A 22,593-nucleotide genomic window follows, 5' to 3' on the forward strand; every position below is an offset into this window, starting at 1 on the left:
GCAACTTATGCACAGTATATTAAACTTACTATATTGTGTTCATATATATTTCATCTTGGGTTATCTAATTTTTTTATTCTATAGCTGTAAATTTTTAAATGCCAACAGTTGTAAGTTTCTTGATGAAATAGTTTTAATTATATTAAATTAGTAAAAGCTTAAATGTTTCTGTTATTAGCTGATATAATTAAAGAAGAAAAAGACATCAAAGAAGCAATGATAAGAATAGAAAGTATTGGACATGAAATTGTTCATATCAATAGTTTACTGAAAGAAAGGAAAGATCTCCAAGAAAGTCTCCTCCAAACTTCAGAGCTCTCTAAATTTGATTTCATTAAAACTTTGAAGGTGCATAATTTTTTTTCTTACATTAAATAAATTTACTAACTGCAACGATTTTTTTTTAAATAGATGTATTTTTGTAAAGAAACTGGATTTCATTCATCTCTTAATATAATATTATTATACTGCATGACCCAGTGGCCTTTTAGCTTCCAACTCTTCATTATGCTTGCTTAAATACTCGATTTATGTTAAAAGTGAAATCTGGCTGAGTTTTTTTTTTTTTTATGATTCTAAACTATTGGCTTATTGTTGATTGTGGTGACTCATTTCTGTTAAGTATTGGGATTAGAGCCGTGGTGGCAATGGGGATAGAGCGCTCACATTCCAATGAGATGAACCGGGTTTGAATCCTGGCGAAGACTGGTTTATTCGAATTCCGCATCCGGCTAGCACCGACCACGGTGCTGACGTAAAATATCCTCATTGGTAGACCGATTATGGGTTAGAATCCCCTTGCCATCAGGCTAACCATGGGAGGTTCTTGTGTTCTTCCTCTCTATGTAACGCAAATGCAGGTTAGTTCCATCATAAAGTCTTCCTTGAAGGCAAATTTATCCTAATACTTGATCCAGGAGTGCCCTTGTCTTCTGGATTGGGTTCAAAATTACAAAGCTACGGAGTTGAACATTGGTAGCCATAACCTGAAAATTTGTTAGGCTGTTCAACGACAGTTATTAAAAAATAATAAAAATAAGTAGATTACGGATTAAAGCCAGTGAAGGCAGAAATGGTTGGAAGGGAGTTAGATAAAGAATGAAATGAATTTTATCTACTTGAACAGATTACCTGATCTTCTAAGCTTTTGCAAATCTCACAAATTTTTAATATGCATTAGATAAATTACTGAATAATATTTAGACTGTAAATGTGTTTAAGTGTTGCCAATTTGCTCTATGATAACTAAATAATCACACTTACGTGATTTTCTTAGCGTTAATTTGCACTAGATAATTAATAAGATTTAGACTGTAAAAATGCTTAAACTTTTGCCACCTTGCTCTATGATAACTGACTAATCACAAACACCTGATCTAAGTATTTGAAAATTTCACTAACCATTGATATGCACTCGAAAAATTAATAATATTTAGACTTTAAAAATGCTCAAAATTTTGCCCCTTTGATCTATGATAACTGAATAATCTCACTAAGTAAAAGTTCCAGTCTTATTTCTTTAAAATATTTTGTTTTAGTGTATTCTAACTTACTTTTTTTGTTTTTACCATTTTATTTTATTTAATTAACTTGATCATTTTGTTGATTATCTTTAGATAATGCTTGGTATAAATATTCTGACTTTTGCAGGATGCTGAATTCCGATACGTGGATAAGCAAAATGAATTGAGAATTTTAAGACGAAAGAAGAAGAAACGGTTTAGGAAACTATTAAAAACTCAGTATGTTTATTATAAACTACTTTATTTATATATTTAGATATCATCCTAAATTATATTATTTTGTATGTAATGTTATCATTGCTAAGTATGCATACAAAAAGGATAAGTTTTTTTTATTTTTATTACCCATATGGTAACTTAAATTTATTTTATTTCATAAAATAAAGTTTTCAGATTGATAATTCAATAGCTATTCCATTTTAGATACATACAAAAAATAATTCCTTTGTACCAAAATAAGTTAATGAAGTTCAAAAGTAAAAATACCAATTATTAAAATCTTTTATGAAAATTATCTCTTTCTATTTACAATAATTTGAAATTTTTTCCAGTGTTTGAAAGCTTTCATTTTAAGATTTAATTTACTATTAATGTGTTTATAATCTGATTTTTTTTATCTCATTTCTTTTTTTAAAAAAATTATTACTTGTAAAGTTAACCAGAATAATTATCTTGTTGCTAAGCCATTCTTAAATATGTTTGAAATTTAGGATATAAAAATTGTATGTTAGAAGGCAGTAGTCTAAAATTTTTTTATATTTCTCTTTAGACAATGCATTGTGTATTGGGAAGGTAGAATTCATTTGGCTGATGAAACCAGAAAAATTTTAAAATCGGACGAACATCTTAGTGAATTTTACCTCTTAAAAAGTGAAATTAGACGCTTACAGGTAAATGAAATTTTTTTGTATAATATTTTTTTTATAAGTATATTTTGTTTAAAAATAAAACTTGCATTGTATTTGTGGTCATAAGATATTTATGTGCGTATATTTATAAACATCTACTATTAACTTATAATTAATGCTGCTTTCCTTGCGTTTTGACTTTCTTTTCTTTTCAATTTTCTTTCTAATGTAATTGTTATTTACAATGTAAATGATATTGCAAACTTAATAGTTTTAGAATTTTTTTTTCTGTAGCTGCCATTTTGTTTATTTTATTTTGAAATCTGTAATTTCTATAAAAGCTTAAAAACATTACTATAACATCTTTGTGAAAAATATTCAATAAAATGTTAAAATGTAAACAGTACACTCATTCACAAAATTTAGTCATTTTAAAAATTGTGTTTCACAATTAAATACAAATATATCTTTCTTAGTTCTTATAATTGAATTTGATATTTTCATATATATATNTTTTTTTTTGTATGTAATAACAGAAATATATGTCGATATGTATCTATCACTGTTATTAAGATAATTAGTTCTTTCATCAGAATGGATGAAATAACAAGTCTTCCAAGAACATTTGCTATGTGCTAAAAGCGAGATAATAATTTTCTAAATTAATTTGTTTTATTTGTAGTATGTTCAGTATAAATTTACAAACATATTTTTAAAGAATTCGCAGAGGGTGGGACAAAGGCGTACCATTGCTGCAATGAAAACGTTAAACTAGTGAAATCTGATTTGAACAATCAGTTTTATTTTGCAAAGAAAGGCTTTTCTTTTAAAACACTTGTTTTTGACTAATTTGTATATCCTTATCATATTATTTAATATTAAGTTAAAGGTGTATAGTAGCATTAAAACTTCATGATGGTCTGCAAAGGTAATTATTAAACTACATTAATATTTTCATAAATGTTATTAAAACTTCTTAAGGATAGCATTAAAAATTACATATAATATTGAAGGAGTTAATAATAAATATCTGTCTTACAACAGTTTATTTCTTTTGACATGAAGTTAGTGCTATTTACAATTTACCTTATACATAGTAATAAAATCATTATAAAAGTTAAACTTAACTCCTTGCCGTGAAGCGTTACTTATATTTACAAATGAGAAAATGAATTGCTTTTAATACTTTTATTGTATTTTTTTAGAGATCCTTAAATTTAAAGTATTGGGATATTTTTAAAATATCATTTCAGGTGAATTTCATCTATGGTTTTGCTGTTACACTCTTTTTAGTTTAAATTTTCAATAGCAGTTTTGCTTAAATGTGGCTGAAGTTTATTTTTGCAGAACTCAATTTCTTCCTCAAAATGTAGTTTGGTTCTAGACTCATTGTCTTAAAAATTGAAAAATTGTATGGCATTCAATTATATGATCCAGGCCAAAATATTGCTTGAAAATAAATAATACTTAAATAACACTGAGACTGTCCTGATGGCTTTATTTTTTTTAGTTGACAATATTTTACATTTTATTGACCAAGTTTTCAAAATTCAAATTTTGCCAAAAGTTTTACCTTTTTTTAATGCTAAATTTATAATTTTTAAAATATTTATTCAATCAATGCTCTCTCTCTCTCTCTAGGTTAAAGAAGAGCAGATTAAAAAAGAACAAGAGAAACTGATTCTAGAAATGCGAAGAGCAGTTTACACTTATACTAACTTATATATTGAAGCAGACAAGCAATCAGTTTTTGGAAAAAGGAAAATAACTCCTGATTATGTAAAGAAGAGGATTAAATACACCCTGAAAAAAGTCCAGGAAGAAAAAAAAGTAATATGTTAAACTAATATATATTAAATTGTATATGAAGAGCTGAGTGGAAGAAGATTTGTGTGGCATTTTAATGAATTTGTGGGAATTGCTTTTTTTTTTTTTTTTTTTTTGCATGGTATGTGAGGGGAAAAATTTTTTTATATGGAAAGCTGAGTGGGCAAAGTTGCTAAGTTGCATTTTAGGGAATTAGCTTTCAAGTTTTTTTAGTTTACCTTTAGTCTTCATTGTTTTTAGGTTGATCTTTTCGATATATGTGAGGAAATAAAAAATTTTGTATGTGAATAGCTAAGGATGAGGATTCATAGTGGCATTTTAATCGAATTTCAAGTTTTTATATGGTTTTTTTTTAGTATGAGGAAATAAAAATTATTCCTCACCTTCATTTCTTATTTGCAATCAGCCAAATTAGAGACCTTCAACTGTTGTCTTTGACTGTTTTTTGTCAGTTGCACTATTAACTTTCTGCCTCTCCAAAAACATCCCACCGTCATTTAGTACTTTCCTTCACTGAAATTCCATGACCAATTTCCATGACTTGGCAATATAAATGAATTTTGAGAAATTAAATTTAAAAAATAGGATATTTTCCTGAGAAATTTTGAATTTTTTTAAAAAAAACTTCACTTAAACTTTTTACTTAATTCCTTTTTCTACTCAGCATTTCATATGTGCTATTGAATGGAATTTGATTTTCTCAAATGTCTGTAAAGCTTAATTCTAACTATTTCTAAAACTAGTGTGATTTGTTACTGATATTGTAAATTAAAATGAAGAAGAGAATTTAAGGATAGTTGGAAATAGGATAAGATGAGTAGAATTTTATCATTATTATTGTTAATTGATTTCACATACAATCTAAAATCATTTGCTTTATAGATATTTGACAATTAGGAATCAAAATTAGCTACTACTAATTATTATTTTTATTATTCTAAGATGCTAATCTAAATTCACTCCTCCTGTTGTATTAAAAATAAAAAATTAAAATCACAGTCTCTAATATTTGTTTTAACTTTCAGTAATATAGCTGCAACAATTAAATTTTATTTGTTATTAGCCCATCACGAGATATATTGGGAGCTTTTAGATCATTTTACGTACAAGAAAACATTTAGAAAAAAGAAAGAAAAAAAACTATTTTTTTTGAAGGGAAAAAAAGGTTTAAACAAATTTTTCATGAAAATGTCAATTGGATTTCTATCTTGTGCATCTTGAGGATTACCAAGTTTTGAGAAATCTATAATGTGGAAAATCAGTTCTTCCTGAGAGTTATTACATACTGAAGATAGGCCTTGCTAGAAAAAAAAATGGCTCCTGCCCTTGTAGAAAAAAAGAAAAAAAAAAGAACAAAGAATGGTGAAGAAAACTGGAAAGACTAGGGAGGAAGTATTGATTGAGGAGAAATTTTGAAGAAAAGTTGGTTCTTATCCAACCCAATCTTAAAATTTTATTTTTCCTCAGCATCAAATGTTGTAAATTGTGTTTTGAAACTTTAAAGAGGATGTAAATAAATGCTTTTGACACCTATGTATATTTTTACGATTTCAATTGAATGCTTGATCCTAAAAAATTCTCAAACCTTGAAATTTCTTTGTCTCAGAATCAGCTTTCATGGATATAAACTGCACCCCCTTGATTTTCATGTATTAAAGGACACGGGAAATCAATAATTATGTTTTGTTATTGTGACCAAAATAAGAAGAAAAAAAATTCAATTGTGAAATATATTTTGTATTTGTGATTTCTTTGAAAGACCAAGATAATTGGCTTGGCATATGCCTATTTAACCCTTTTGCAAATTAAAGAATTATTTTCGTTTTGAAACAATTAAAAAAAATCTATTTACCTATCTCTAAACATTCCAACCATTCCTGTGTTTATCATAACTTCCACACAAAAAATCTAGGGTTCCTAGATATCAAAGAAATTTAATTTTCTTTCAAGTAGCATTAATTTTTATTTAAAAAAACCTTCCAAAATCACCAACCTTGAAATTAACGAGAGATTAAAATTAAATTATTCTAAAATCTATTGCAATTTTTAAATATAAAAATTCTTTAATAAGTGGTTGAAGTTCGATGTGTAAGCAAATTGGGATAGTCATTGATGATTAGCAACTTTTTTAAAAAAAAAATTTCTTTAAATTGTTTCTTGGATGTTAACATTTCAGTACTCTTCACTAATTAGGCAACATTTGTAATTATTATGATTAAATTAATTTATATTTCTTTTTGGTTCTTAAATGTATGATACTGTTATAATATGACTTAATTAAAAAATCATCAGATCATTTTCTTAGAAACTTAAGGATAGAAATGGCATATTGTGGCACTGTTAAAGTAATGAGCATCATGTCTTAGGACATCTCTATTCAATAAGAAACTTTACTAAGTTATTCGATAAGATTATAAATTATTCAATAAGAAACTATATTAAATTCTGATTTCTTGAATCAATTCTAGATCTCTCCTGAGCTATTTATTATTATTTTTTATAATAATGTTTTCGAAATATTGTTATAGTTCTTGTTGTTGCTTATTTTAACTAATCTAGCCCATAGGCTAGACCAGCTTCATGAGACCGTATACATTCAGAAAGTACAAAACTAGAAGTGGTCTCAGATCTTCCCTCTCAAGTCCCAAGCAGGAGAGGAGATGATCAGATGTAGGATTTTAGGGATTACATTTTCCACAGATGGGAAAGATCTTTTTTCAGTAATCAAATCTAAGACATTTTAAGTACTCACACAATAGTCTTGGCAGTGCACGGCCATCCTCAAATGTCAGAGCATCTCCAGGTTGTTTGCCACTATTCCAATTGTGTACCAGAGGAGAGCGCCAATAAGAAACACCAGCAGATTTTACTCTTGAGTAGATTTCCAGAAAAGTTAGTATGCAAGTAGAAACTATTCTAGTTCCTTCCTTAGCTAAGGCATGAGTAACCTCATTTCCGTCACTACATCATGTGAAGGTACCCATTGGAAATATTCTATATATTGAAGCTATTCTAGTTCCATCCACAGCTAAGGCATCAGTAACCTCATTTCCCCCAACATCAACACATGAAGGTACCCATTGTAAATATTTTATATATTGAAACTATTCTAGTTCCTTCCTCAACTAAGGCATCAGTAACCTCATTTCCTCCAACATCAACATGTGAAGGTACCCATTGTAAATATTCTATATATTGAAGCTATTCTAGTTCCTTCCTCAACTAAGGCATCAGTAACCTCATTTCCTCCAACATCAACACATGAAGGTACCCATTGTAAATATTTTATATATTGAAACTATTCTAGTTCCTTCCTCAACTAAGGCATCAGTAACCTCATTTCCTCCAACATCAACATGTGAAGGTACCTATTGGAAATATACATCTTGGCAGATTGAGAGTTGTTTTAGTGAATTCAAAATTGAAATAGATGCGCTATGGCCAATACGGTGCCAGTTTTTCGGATGTTGTATAGAGCTGCAGCTATCAGTAAGAATCCAAATGTTATTTTGTTAGCAGTACAAAAGGCTGCAGCCTGGAGACCTTTTTCTATTGCTATTAGTTCTAAACAGAAGACTGAGAAATAATACGAACTTCTAGTTTTGTTAGTAAGACTACTAGATGATGAGTTAATGAGGACACCACTATCACTCTTGCCATGTTGGTCTTTGCTTCTATCTGTGAATATCCGAATTGCATCTGTGGAAATACTATTAAATGTTCTTAAAGTAATTTGCATGAGATAACCTGGTAAATCTGTTCTTTTGTTGGTGACAGGCAAAACTCTGTGTTAAAAGGAACTCTAGAAGTGTTATTATTATAGTTTATCAGCTCTATGTAATAAAATAAAGTGGAAGATCTTAACAGTGCAAAACGTGAAATCTGGGGCTTTGTGTTCTATGGAATTTAGCGATCATTTCACAAAATATATATTTAAGTATTTGTTATTTTCAGAAAAAATTTTAATTTTCTGCAGAACTAGCGACAAACAAATTAATAAATTTTGATTTGCTTACATTTTAAAATTTAGCTTTATAACAAACTCATCTTAGCAAATAGTCATGCAAATAATATAAATATTTTATAGTTCTTGCTTAGTTATAGAAATTTCTTAAATGCAAATTTCATTGTTTAGACCCATAAAGTTAGTGTGGTTTATGAAAAATTTTAATCTGTTGAATTGAGTTACATACTGTGCATAAATTAAACCCTGACTTGGAAATATTTAGTTTCTTATATAAAATTTGATAATTATCTCTTTCAAAAGTATTTATAATGACTTAACAAATGCTGTAAATAGTAAAAATGAGATCTGAAGTTTTTGTGGTAAAATCAGGAAATTTTACTTTTGAATTTGAGTGAAAGCTTTAAAGATTCTTAACTAAAAGGCATTATCAGAAAAAACTTACTATTTTATATAGTATATATATAACATTCCTTATTTATTTTTTATTGCATTAATTTTCAACAGGTTCTAGAAAAATACTTTCAAGAAATAGAATCTCTGAAAATGACTCAGTCTATTACTAAACAAGAATTAGATTCCTTGCTCCTTCTAACTACTGATCTAATGAATAAAATTAAATCATTGCAGTATGACATGCATAATAAGGAACAGGAAAGAAGACTGGTAAGTAATTTGTGAATTTTTTTTTATTTCATTTTAAATTAGAAAAAAGCTAACGGAGATCAAAAGGTTAATTTATATTTCATAGATTTAAGCATTAATTTTGATTATAATCACTAATATTAAAACTTTTTTCAATTTGTTAAAGAATGCTATAGGTTTTAAAGAAACAAATGTATGTAGTCTGTTTGTATCATGTATTACACTCATTAAAGTTGAAAGGTATGAAACAGTGATTAAGGAATCGAATAAAGAAAAAGAGGTTAAGAGTGGTTATGGTCTCCCAGTTTATTTCCAGTGATATGCAAACCTCATACCATGAAGGAAATAAGAGAGGTATTCCAATGGCTACTGAGCCCACACCTTCTACAACAATGTTTTCAGGGGGTTCACTATTTAGTTTTTTATGGGAGATTGTGGGTTGTAATTGCTCTCTCTCTCTCTCTGTAGGATCTAGACTGGCTTTATAGAGTTGAGGTCTGGAGATCTAGCTGATCAGATCATCTAATGTCTATCTTCACTTTCCAAAAACCTACAGATGAAATGAGCACTATGTTGTGCCTAATGAGACCTTGACTCAGATTGTGATCTAGACTCAAGGGATACAGCGCTTGCCTCCCAATGAGGTGTCCCAGGTTTGAATCCAGCAATTGCTGGTTCATACGAATTCTGCTTTCAGTTTGCATTGACCACAACGTTGCCATGAAATATCCTCCAGTGGTAGATGGGTTAAAATCCCCTTACCATCTGGCTAAACGTGAGAGGTTTTATGGGTTTCCTCTCCAGTTATGCAAAAGCAGGTTAAATTTCTTCAAAAAGTCCACCAGAAAGGCTAAATTGTTCCAATGCTTGATACAAGAATTCCCTTGTCTTCTGTATTGTTCAAATTTACAAAGCTACTGAGTTGAATATTGATAGTTCTAAACTCAGAATTTGGTCGGCTCTTCATGGCTGGTTATAAATTTATAAAATTCAATCTCTGGTATATTTGTTTTTTCACACAAAAAGAAAATATGAGCTACAAGACTTCATTCTTATAGCTATAATACAAGCCACAACCCTATGAATCAGGGCTCGAAAAACCACCCGACCTCGGCGGTCAAAAATTCCCAGCGGACAACGAATTTCTCGAATCCAACGTCCTCGCGGACGGCCATTTTCCCGTTAATGTTGGTGATACATTTCAATTTTTGTTATCTTACAAGAGTCTAGCGCCTCACTTCTAAAATGACCCTCTAATCTAGAAATACAGCAACATTATACTGCGCATTGTGGAATTGATGTTCTCTGTCCCGTACTGCAGCGGTTGAAAGGGACTTTTCAGCAATGAACTTACAAAAACAAAAAAAAAAAACATTACATACTGGTCTTAAACAAGAAGCGTTAAACGCAATTATGAACATCTACCTAAATGGAAAACCCCTTTCAGATTTTTGTGCAGAAACCTCTATAAATCATTAGCTTGATTGTGGAACTGCAAACGTTATATTTGATTCATTTAAAAAACGCAGTACCCTCGGTTAAATTGACATTCCAGATAACTAGACATTTGTCATTTAAATTATTTTATAAAAGGAATTCTAGGTTCCTATTAGTAACCTAGTATTCCTTTTATTACTGTATAATGCAATCCTAGTAACTACTAATTCATTGTGCAATTTATATAAATGTTTGTAATAAATAAGAGAAAATTATATTTTTATTTATTTAGAAGCGACGGGTTAGTTTCAAAGGAGGACGGGTACATTGTTGAACAAGCCATCCTCGGGGACGGGTAAAATTTTTGAGTTTTTTCGAGCCCTGCTATGAATGTGTTTTCAATATAAACTTAAACACAAGCAATATTGATGTTCACAACAAGCTACATCAAGTTAAAAAGTTTATAACTGCTTATTATGTGCTTCCCCCCAAACTGCAATTAACATGGCAGATCAATCAAAGTTCCTACTGAACAATTTATGTTTGGAGTAAAACAATCTACCTAATTTTTGGGTTTACGACTACTAATGTTCAAAGCCGTAGCCTTGTGATTTTGAACCCAATCCAGAAGACAAGAGATTTCCTGGATCAAGTATTGGGAGAAATTTGCCTTCATGCAGGACTTTTTGATGGAACTAACCTGCATTAGCATTGCATGGAGAGGAAAACCTTCCCTGGACCCATGATCCATCTACCACTGAAGTAAGTGAATGCCAGCTAGATGAGGAATTCGTAGCGACCAGCCATCATTGTGGTTTGAAACGAGTTCTCCTCATTGATAGGCAAAAGCTCTATCTCCTAAGCCATCATGGCTCAATGCGGTGCAATTAAAAAAAAAATGTCTCCCAGTAGATTTCAAGAAAAGTGGCTTGAAAACTATTTTTTTTCCTATTGCTAATGCTGTGAATGCTAAAATAGGATTTCAAAAAACTGATAATACAAAATTTATTCCTAAAAAAGAAAAATTGCTATTATACAAAAATGCCAAGTATATAAAATTCTCTATATTGAAGTTTTCTATTGCACAGCACTATAGATGTATCAAGGTGTTTGTTTAATATACGTCTTTTTCTTTGATGGTGAGGTAAAATACTCTATTAAATCTCTGATCTAATATTTGACTTTATTGATTTTTTTCACTGAAACAATAAGAAATATTCTTATAAAAATATAATAAGTGTAATCATACTTTTGTGGAAAATATAATTATTTATTTTCTAATGGTTTAATTAATTATACATTTCTTTCTTTAAGGCTGTCATTAACTTATCCTTCAAGCAGAAAGAATCAAAATTTATGCAAAAAGTTTTAGATGGAAGCTATGTTAGAGCTATGAGAAATGAAATGCATCGATTAGAAGAAATTGGTAAGCTTCAAGACGGATTGAGGGCTATGCAAGTAATATCCCACGCTGTAATAAATGAATATCCTGAATTAGAAAAAACTTTTCGCAAAATAACAGATTACATAACTGCTTCAAAACGTATTTGAATGGTTCGCTGTTATCTTTTATATTACATTTAAACAGTATTATGTATGAACATTTTTAAAGGTAATAAATTTCTTCATGGGTCTTTTTGTATATTAACCTTTTAATGTTTGAAGTTTATATTGATTGACAGTTTCTTTTTCATTTACTTACCTTATCCACAATTTTTCAAGAAGTCGCTCATGCCATATCTGATAAAAATTTCTAGTCATTTGTGGTATAAAAATAAATTGGAAAACCTGTTTTCAAAAATGTTTTTCTTTAAATTTTCCATTTCGCTAATGAAATTAACTAAAAAAATTTTCAAAGGATAAATTTTACATTAAATTTAATCTTTAAGCCTTATTTTTTCCATTGCTAGAATTTTCGTAGAATAGATAGATAGGTGAAGGCTTGAAGTTTTTAATATTAACAATGGTGTTTTTTAAAATAAGCATCAACATTATGAAGAACATAATATTTCTTCACTTTCTGAAGATATAGGAAACAAGTTATTTTAATGAATGCAAAATAAATAACGCAATCGACTTCTCTTTAATTTATTTTAACATAAAACACCATACAGTACATTAGAAAGCACAATACATAGTTTCTGTAAATAACCATCTACAATTTTATTATAAGGAATTTATATTCTTTTAAAAAAATTCATTAATCGAATTGATAAAAAAAAAAGAATAAATAAGACAATTTATACGTTTCAGGTCAACAAGATGGGAAAATGTGCTCTAAGCTCACATTGAATTTATTCTACAAAACATAAATTGGCAAAGAAACATTCAATAATACACAAGGAACAGAGCTAAAGCTCATAGTATTTAAATATCTTTGAGATACAGTCATTTGTCACAAGATATTTAAAATCATATGTGTAATCAAACCCTCTTATTCAACACATTCATGCTAGTCACAAGAGCAACAAAGAAAGATTTAATAAGTGTCACGGCCAAAGGTAAAAGAGGAAGTCAAGGTTTTCTTGAAGCTCCGAACATTGTTTTGAGCAAAACTTAGATTCATGCACCACGTCACTACCAAAAGTCAGTCTATTATTTTTATTAAAAAAGATCACAATTTCGAACACAAGTGGTTTGGGATTATAAAAAATCAATCCTTCTTGTTGTAATCGACTACTTCTTTGTGATAGAATAACAGGTACCTATAAAAAGCAAACTAAGTTAGCTCTAACCTTCATTTATAAAGATGATATATGCAGAAAAAATTTGTAAAAATATAATTTCAGATATAATTTGTAGAAAATGAGAAGTATAAGGTTAGTTTTTCAAGATATATAAGCAAATAAGAAATGTAGAGCTTAAGGATGTTCAAGCTTTTAATGATCAGTTCCTTAGTATTTTAAAATTAAGTTTATTGCTAGACTTCACGCCAGTATGGCAACAATTGTACATGGGTGATAGAATTGTGTACCTGAAATATGTTTGGAAATTACAAAATAGTAATGAAAAAGTTTTTTTTTTAATCAAACTCAATGCACTTAAAAAAATCTACTAATTATTATTCTACACATATGTAAGGTTTTAGTTTTAGAACTTTTCAAATGGAATAGCTGAAAAGCCTGGCACAAGATATTTTTTTATTTAAATGTTGATATTTCAAATTTACTTGTTGTGCAGTGCTTTGCTTTCACGTATTGTCACTATAATTGTTCATTAATGAACATTGTTTTTTGCTCTTTTAGATTTGACTTTATTTACAATTTTATAATTTTTAGATAATTTTTAATATAAAACTTCATTAGTTATTACTTTCTCTGTTTTCCTCATCTAGTTATAGATATTATTCAGCTTTCTTTCACTTAATTTTAATAAATACTTATCTTCAATCATTATGGGATAGTGAACCTAATTAATTTTAGGGTGTCACGATGGCAATTAATAGTTTTTGATGTGTACTTTAACATGAATTATGCAATTTTAAAGGTCGATTTTTTTTCAAGTTTGTCCACCATATTAAGTTTTTGGATCACTAAATTAATACCAAAATAGTCCTATTGGAGTCCTTTCCAAGGTAGTCATTTCTCATTGCTGGTGTGAATCCTATTTATTGCCAACCCCAAACAACTCCAACTTAAGTGAAGAATTATTTCAACAACCTTCTACTGCAATATTCAATACAAAATCTGATGTTTGGTTCAAATATAAGTAGATTATAGTTGTAGGTTTTAGTTAAGAAATTATTTTCCATCTAAGTTTTAGTTAAATGCAACTAACTACACAACTAAATGTGAAACCCAATTATTATACAAAAAAAATTGACATTATCAAATCTTTATTTTTCAGTGAAGTATAGTATTAAATAAACTTTGATTATTCAAGATACTCTTAAATAGATAAAACAGTATGAATTCATTCAAATGAGCTTAAATTCCATTGTCTGGAATACTTTTTAAAAAAAATAATGCATTGACTTCTTCATTTTATACAGTTGAGTAAATAATGGTGTTAAATATTATTCGCATACAATTTAACTAATTGAAAGGCTTTGAGATGTCTTTCTGTCCGTTCTTTTTCTTGTTAAAATATAATTTCCCTCTATTTTATTCTATAAGAAAATTGTTTTTTGAGGAAACTTTTTGATACAAATATAAAATGCTCAGCCAGTCATTTTTTAAAATTTAATATATTTTGAAAAATTATTTCGTAGAAAAAGAATTTGAGAAATATTTTAAACGTGATAAAAATTAACATAAATATTTGCTCTAGTTATAAAATTATTTTTCCACACATTTGTAATACTTTCACTTAGTTATTTTGTAAAATGAACAAGAAATAAGGTCTATTTAGCAAGATCATACAACCAAAAGTAAGTCAAACATTAAAGTATTAAAGAACAGTTTTAAAATGACTATGTTTGTTTCATGTATAATTTAACTTTAGCTTCCAAATAGGACTTTTCAATAGGAAATCCCTTCAAAATAGGACTAGATGCTTGGCTATAGATGGGTCATGTGCAAATTATATACTAAGAATTATCTATGGGTCATGTGCAAATTATATAATTTTACATATTATATACTGGAATTTTCTCATTCCTGATGAGAAAATTCCAGTATATAATATGTAATATGTCAGTATATAATATGTCCAGTATATAATATGTATATAATAAGTAAAAATATGATACTGTACCCTTCGCTCACGAGGACATCATTTACGGTAGCATTCGTTATCATGTCATCATCACACTTATACCACTTCTGCTTCATTTTAATAAATGAAATATAGTGACCACCTTCTTTATTTCCAGTGTGGTTAACAACAGCAAACAAACAAAAGCTATTTGGAAATAAAGAATATCACTGACACATAGGCTAACCTTTTAATAAAATATATAATACTTGAACAAATTATTAAGACTATATAAGAGCTTTTAAATTCACCCACTGAGAGAGAAAAAATGGACGAGTATGAAATTATGGTTAAGGGACTAAAAGACATTCATTTTTACATTCTTTCTATTTGATTTATTCCCCATTTAAAACAGAAAAGATAATTTTTTTTCTCAGAACCTTTCTGGTGCAAGGCCAGTTCCCTGCCCCCTACACATGCCAGCCGACCAATCTGTGTAGAGGTCAGGGAACTGACCTTGCATCAGAAAAATTCTGGTTTGAATCTCGGACAAGGCATCGATGTTCTTTCCTTCTCTGTACTATCTGTCTTTATTGTGGGAGCAATGTTGGCCCACCTAATATGGTTTTCTGAAAGAGTGGCCAATAAATCAGTCCTTCAGATGCCTATATGATGCAAGGTCATTCTCCAGGTGGGCATTGGAAGAAAAGAAAAAATTTCTCTCTTGATATACAGCTTATAAAAGATCTCAACTATGAAATTAATACAAATAAATGTATGTAAAAGTTTTAAGTAATGAAAAATAATTACATAGAATGAAAAGTTTTTACAGCAATATTTAATAATGTTGTAAAAGATTATTCTTTCGCAGAATTAGTTTGGTCTAATTATAATATTTCAACATATTTAATGCCAATAACATAGGCTTCAAAATTTTTAATTGTTTAAAGCATAACGATTTGAAGTAGTAAAATTATCAGAAAAACTGCTCTAAATTTGCCTATGAAACAAAGAGTTTAACATTGACTCACAAAAAAAATAGATGTTCACAAATTGGAAGAAAATTATACGGTAAAATAAGAGAACATTTTTTTTAAAAAAATGGACTTTTAGGTTGTTTTTGAGAGCTTTAATCAGATTTAAACTCTGTAGAAATTAAAGTAAATTCAAATTGGGCTGGTAAAAGCCTTATTTTATGCCTAAAAAATTATAAATTCTGCGTAAAATTTGCAATATTTAAAAAACATTAAAGTTTGGATATACTAAACAACTGAACAAATAAGTTTTTGTTGAAACATTTAACAACAAGAACAAACCTAACTTGTTTATACCATTACAACACATTGAGACCATTTTAAATGAATAAATTATATATGTAATAAAAACTACAATATTAAATCAAAATAAAAAAAGAATGTTTAAGAATTCTTAATTAATATTATAGCTATTTTTTTTAAAAAACAATCAAACAGAGGAAAATTTCTAATTGATTGAAATAACTTACTTATTATCACTACTATTGTAAGGAGAATTACTAAATGAACTTTCTTCATTAGTCCTAGAAGATGTACCACGTATTGATGATACAAATGGAGTCATATTGAGGTATTCAGGAAATTTAACATAAGTTGTAATTTTTTTGCCAAATTCTAAACGCTAAAAAGATAGAGATTCAATTATATAAATAATTAGCTCTATTAGTTAAAATAAAATACTGCCTAAAGCAGGAGTTTCCAAAGTTTGTGTCTCTGTAGCCTTTCATGCAAAATGTTTTAGGTTTTTTTTTTATTATTATCTCTCAGCAGCTTTTTATTTCTATGAACAGTATTCTTCTCTTCCCACCAGTGTTTTTCTATTCATTACAATTAAAGTGCTTGCAAAAATTGTAAATATAATTTACTAATCATTCTTTAATTTTTATCAGTTACTTCTTACTAACTTCTTTAAAAGGCCTACAAATAAGAAATGTACAGCACGCAAAAACCACCCTGACCTACAAAATATAGGGGGTCGTCGCAATCTGGGAAATATGTTCCCAATAATTTTATCAGGAGAGCGCTTCAAAGTTTTGGCCCTTTAATAATAATTTTACTTTTTGCGTATATCGATATATCTCCAAAACTTTTTAAGCAAATTTAAAATTTTTTGCACAAAATTATAAAGTTCGTTTGTCCAAAGATAATTCCATGCCAAAAATAACCTTTATTAAATATTTATCATTTTATTTAATAATGGTTAAACAAATTTTGAATTGTAAGGTATACAATGTTTTGCATAATTTTAAAGAATATAATTTTACATGGCACAGTAAATAATTTGGGCAAAATTATGCGACGATTTTGCTCAAATTTTAAATTTTGCCACGCAAAATTATATACTTTAAAAGGACGCAAAAATTTGTATACTTTACAATTCAAAATTGTTTCAACCATTATTAAATAAAATAATAAAAAAATAAATATTTAATAAAGGTTATTTTTGAAATGGAATTATCTTTGGACAAATGAACTTTATATTTGTGTGCAAAATTTTTTAATTCGCTTTAAAAGTTTTTGAGATATAGCGAAATACGCAAAAAGTAAAATTAACATTAAGGGGTCAGAACTTTGGAGCGCTCTTTGGACCAAACTATTGAGACCATATTTCCCAGATTGTGGCGGCTTGCTTTATTTTAGGGTCAGAAATTTAAATCTGTAGAGAAAAAAGGTATGTTTATGCAGAAAAAATGCATTTTTCTGTCAGATTTTGTAACTTAAATATGTCTGCACTCATTTATTAGCATATTTGAGGTCACCCCCTCAAGCCATTAAGTCTTAGATCGTGAAGATCCAATTATTAGATCAAAAGTTATTAAGGATGGTTCTTTTTTTGTGCACTGTACATATCTATATTACATTTATTAATATGCTAAAGATAAATATAATAGGATAGAAGAGTCATGTAAAGACCTTTATCTCTTAAATGTGTCACAAGTAGGTTCAATTTGGAAACTCCTGATCAAGATAAACAACAAAGTCAAGTAAAATATCAAACATTTTTATATGATGCAAACATTAACGAAACGCAATCATCTCTAGAAGGAGATAAGAAGTATTTCAATTTTTTTTTGTTGACATTTTACTAATTTGAGATAAGAGTGGTGTAAAAAACACAACTGAACAAACAATTAAACACAAAAAATTATCAAATAACTGAAAGTATACTATACTATTAAAGGGTTTTTTTTTTAATTTTATTTTTTTATTTTATTTCAAACCTTTAAATTCACATTTTTACTATAAAAGTATTAAATGCATGCAAAATAATTTATTTATAAGTTATAGTATGTGATTTCCTTTAATCAAAATGTTAAAACTTATCTTACACATCTAAAAATAATAATTGTAACTCCAAAATAATTTCCTATGTATAATCCATAGGCAAGGGGGTGCACTTGCACACCATGGATGTTTTTTAAAACAATTATAAAAAAAACAGAAAAACAATTTTGTTATAAAATTATTCAAAAACAAATAATTAAGTAATTATTGATACATAATTGTTAAATAAAACAAGAATTGTAATCATCTTGTTTGCTGCCCAAATCTGTTTATAACTTTTTCAATGAATTCTGAGTAATCCTTGATTCTTTTCTTAAGTACACTGAGCATGCACAATTTTAATGAGGCATTGATCTCTCATGAGACATTGTAGACTGATTTTATGTTTTGATGCGTTGCATTGCACCAAAAGGGCATTCAATAGTGCACGTAGTAGCTAGAAGAGTTGGGCCAATTTTGATTGCCTCCGCTACAGCTGGATAAAACGGTGTGTTCCTGAACGATAGTTCTCGGAAATTCATTATTGCAAATACTGATTGAAGACTTAAAAAAATTCTATTAAAAATTGAATTTATAAATCTGTAAAAAAATACTTACGTAAAGTTACTTTTTTCTACAAAAAATATCAGAATGCAGTCAATTTGTAAAATCTATTCATAAGTCGTACACTCGAAAGTAATTTTTTATCTAAACTGTCAAAAAAAAGATTTTTTTCTTGGGCAGATATCTAAGCTATATTTTTAAATTTCATTTAATAAAATATAAATAATATTACGTTTTCTATTAGTTATTTAGTTTAACAAAGGTGTATAACACAAACTGACTTCTCACAACTGTAAAACTTCATCAACACAATAAATATCAATGTTAAGCGTGCACAAACACGTTAGTATACGAAACTACTGTTTGTAGTTATTTGTGTTTCAAAGTCAGTAGCTATGCCAGCGTCATCAATATAGTTTCTCATGGCAAAATTTACAAGCACAAGAAATTCATACATTTTTTTAAATATCTTGTTAACAATGAAGAAGTGTATGTACACATCTTGAAAAAAATTAACAGATGAAAGTATATGTAATAACAAAACAAAATGTAATAACAGAATATTCTTAACTTTTTTTTCGGGGGGGGGGGGTTAGTTTGTTAGAGGGTTGCATCCCCTTGTATATTATTCGGCCGGCGCCCTTGACCATGTGCATTATTTTTGGTAATTTGGTAAAAAAAAAAAAAAAAAACATCTAGGTAGATTATTTTTAATACTTGTGCTAGTTTTAAAATATGAAGAATCAGAATATTTAAACATCAAATAAATCTCGAAATAGTACTGAACTTTATAATGTTTTATGAATAAAATTCATCAAAATGTCTAGTTTAAATGATTATAAAAGATGAGTGATTTTTGAAAGCAGAAATTATCTGAAACTTTTTTCTTAATGTGAGGTTTTTTTTTTAGTACTTAATTTTTTTTTATCTTTTTGTATATAGAAGATAAATAAAAGACTTATTTTTGGACATAAAGGAAACATTTATAAAATTTAAAGCGAGAAAGGAAAATTTCTTATCTAATAAATTTTCTTTTTAATGCATAGAATAATATATATATATTGAAAACAAAATTACATATTACTTCTTTTTGCATTCAGTTACTAGTTGTCAGATTAACAACAAAATTTAAAAAAACACATGTATTAGCAAAAATAGTACGTCTAAATGTAATTGCTCAAATATGCGAATGAAATTTCTTGATTTTCAATATTGTCTGAAAACATTGGGATTTAAAAAACCATGAGGAAATCAGTATCAATAACTATGAAAAAGTCGATCGAAAAAACTAGTATTGTCGCATAAAAAAGTGGTAATAAATGCACAAATTTAATTCTGCGTGTCATTATAATAATGTATAAACAATGCAGTCGGGATTTTAAAAAAAATTGAGAAAATTTATAGCAATAATAGCCGCTGAAACAATCGAAATGCCGAATGGATTTACGATATCCGAGCATATAAAAAAGCGATTATTCAAATTTTGCATGTCATAATTATATCAGAATCTTAAAAACCATGAGAAAATCAATTGGATTGCAAAAGGAAAAAAAAAAGACAGAAGCAAAGATTTACGATGGTATAAAGCGAGTTAAAAAGTGATTTCTGAACTATGTGATTCGAAATTTCCATGTTGTAATATATTAAAAATTAGGGACATAACAAATATTCGGATAAGTATTTTTGGACTAAGTTTCTTTTGGGTGGAATTTGAACCTAGGTAACCAAGAAAAGTGTGATTCTCAACATTAAAGTTACATTTCTAAACTAAGAACTATTTTTATTTGTTTCTCTTTTGTTTTTTTATTATGACACAGCATTTTTAAAATCGTTTCTGATGGCCTCTATTTCTTTTAATGTTCTAAGGATAATTTTTGTTCCAGAAAATTTTTTGTATTTCCCTATTTCAACTTTACCACTTTAGTTTTTTTTCTAAATAGCGGTTACTCAGTTTTTCATTTAGTTTGAATATTTCTAATTATCTTAATATCTAATAATCTTAAATATTTCCATCATAGTTTTTAATCATTCACCTCATAACAATAATATAGCTAAGTTAATAATATTTATTAGTGATATTTTTTCAAACAAATGTTGCTATTCGGCCACCAAATATTTGGCCAAATTACTATTCATTACATCCAAAACTTAATTAAGTCTAATTGTGGGCAAATATATCACATTGATTAAATAATTCTTCTATTATAAATCGGAATTTGCCTCAAAATTGCTATTCATTAAAATATAAGTTTAAAAAAAAACACCATTTTATTTTTAACCAAACGATCTTTCAAAGGCTCGCCATTATGTAATTACTTTTCAGATAATCAATTTTATATTTCAGTGTTTGCCACAGAAGTTCATCAATTTTAGCCAAAAATATTATGAAATTTTTTTTGTCAGTCATTGTTCACGAAGTTGCATTTTTCTCTAACAAATCTGTGTCGTTATCATGTGAATGAGAACTTGGGAAGAAAAAAAAAGAGGTTGCTGGTATAGGCAGAATAAATATCTCATTCACAAGATTTTGCGAAATTAACGAAATTTAAATTTTAGATTCGTGGAACTCCGTGAAAATTTTGCCGGAATATAAATTATGGATTCGCTTAAGTCTATGAATCAATGGTCTTGAAATTCACAGAATTCCACGTATTAGCAACAAAAAAAATTAAATGCTTGTTCTAAATAATTTCATTAAAATGAAAAGAAATTATGGTTTTTTGGACCCTCAATTAGATAGCAAATACTGATACTAGGTGTAACTAAAATGTTAGAAAATATTTTTAATTTACTTTTAGATGGAAGCTAATTACAACAGGAAGTTTCTGTACTGTTAGCTGCTTTTTAGATAACCCATATTGTTGACAACTATCACAACTACTATGAAGCATCTCGGGTTGAGTATATCTGTAAAAAAAATAACATACATCATAAGAAATATAAATAAATGGGTGCTCCTTAATAACCACCCTTAATACATAGTTTTAATACCCATTTTGAAAATGAAATTAATAAAAAAATATAGGCATCAGGTGTGATTTGTGATAAGGTAATTTTTAGGAGAAAGAAAAAACATTTTTAAAATCTACCAAATAATCATATAAGATTATTAAAGTGAGTGTATGATTAAAAATGCCAAAACTAGCTTGTGGGATAAAATTGGAAAAGTAAAAATACAACAAAAACAGACAATTCGTGTTTTTGCAAAACTTTTACTTTTTTAATACAGTAAAGAGTTGATTATCCGATCTAATCGAGACCAATGCTGATCCCGACAGCAAAAAATTTGGATAGTTAGACAGTTGTTTTAAAAGCAATTATGAGAATGCTATTAAATAACTTCTTGTTAGACTTTTTCCAGTCTTAGGACTGAGCATTGTAGTAATGCCTATTATGGCAAGTTTAAAATAGCTAACATTTTACAATACAAGTGTCAAAACTGACATAACATGTCAAAACTGAGAGAACATTTCAAAACATGTTTCATCTCTGCTTTCTAGTTCTTGGAAAATGGAAAAATCTGTACACAAGGCATCTGCTACATTTTAAATTTTCAAATTCATGACTTTCCATAACTAATTGCAAGAATTTTTCATGACTTAACAAAATTACAATTTTTTCTGACAAAAACATATTAAATTTAAAAAAAAAACATTATACAGTGAACTCTCGCTACTGCGATATCCGATACAACAATAACTCCCTCTATTACGATAATGTTCCGTGGTCCCGCCAAACTTGCATATGGATTAATGTTATCTTCCTCTCAATATAACGATATTCTCTGAAGCAGTAAACCTCTGTAAAACGATTTTTTTTCAAATTTCAACATTATTTTCTATTTTTTTTTA

At 28.3% G+C, this 22,593-nt stretch overlaps 2 protein-coding genes across 2 annotated transcripts in view; one reads left to right on the forward strand and one right to left on the reverse strand.

Annotated features, from left to right (window-relative positions):
• The window catches only part of LOC107439827 (coiled-coil domain-containing protein 40), a 40,591-nt gene extending 28,710 nt beyond the window's left edge, over nucleotides 1-11,881 (forward strand). Inside the window, exons 14-19 of the mRNA XM_016052544.3 lie at nucleotides 179-348; nucleotides 1,651-1,742; nucleotides 2,293-2,413; nucleotides 4,013-4,201; nucleotides 8,670-8,828; nucleotides 11,559-11,881. Of these exons, the coding sequence (XP_015908030.1) occupies nucleotides 179-348; nucleotides 1,651-1,742; nucleotides 2,293-2,413; nucleotides 4,013-4,201; nucleotides 8,670-8,828; nucleotides 11,559-11,795 (968 nt within the window). The 3' untranslated portion in view covers nucleotides 11,796-11,881. The remainder of the gene's footprint in view (nucleotides 1-178; nucleotides 349-1,650; nucleotides 1,743-2,292; nucleotides 2,414-4,012; nucleotides 4,202-8,669; nucleotides 8,829-11,558) is intronic.
• A 435-nt stretch (nucleotides 11,882-12,316) lies between these two features.
• LOC107439828 (ubiquitin carboxyl-terminal hydrolase 22) overlaps nucleotides 12,317-22,593 on the reverse strand; it is a gene marked incomplete in the record, with an annotated part of 28,394 nt that continues 18,117 nt past the window's right edge. Inside the window, 4 exon segments of the mRNA XM_043046800.2 lie at nucleotides 12,317-12,949; nucleotides 14,940-15,086; nucleotides 16,384-16,535; nucleotides 21,535-21,649. Of these exon segments, the coding sequence (XP_042902734.1) occupies nucleotides 12,898-12,949; nucleotides 14,940-15,086; nucleotides 16,384-16,535; nucleotides 21,535-21,649 (466 nt within the window).

The sequence above is a fragment of the Parasteatoda tepidariorum genome, chromosome 10, assembly GCF_043381705.1.
Source record: "Parasteatoda tepidariorum isolate YZ-2023 chromosome 10, CAS_Ptep_4.0, whole genome shotgun sequence".
NCBI classification, from domain to species: Eukaryota; Metazoa; Arthropoda; class Arachnida; order Araneae; family Theridiidae; genus Parasteatoda; species Parasteatoda tepidariorum.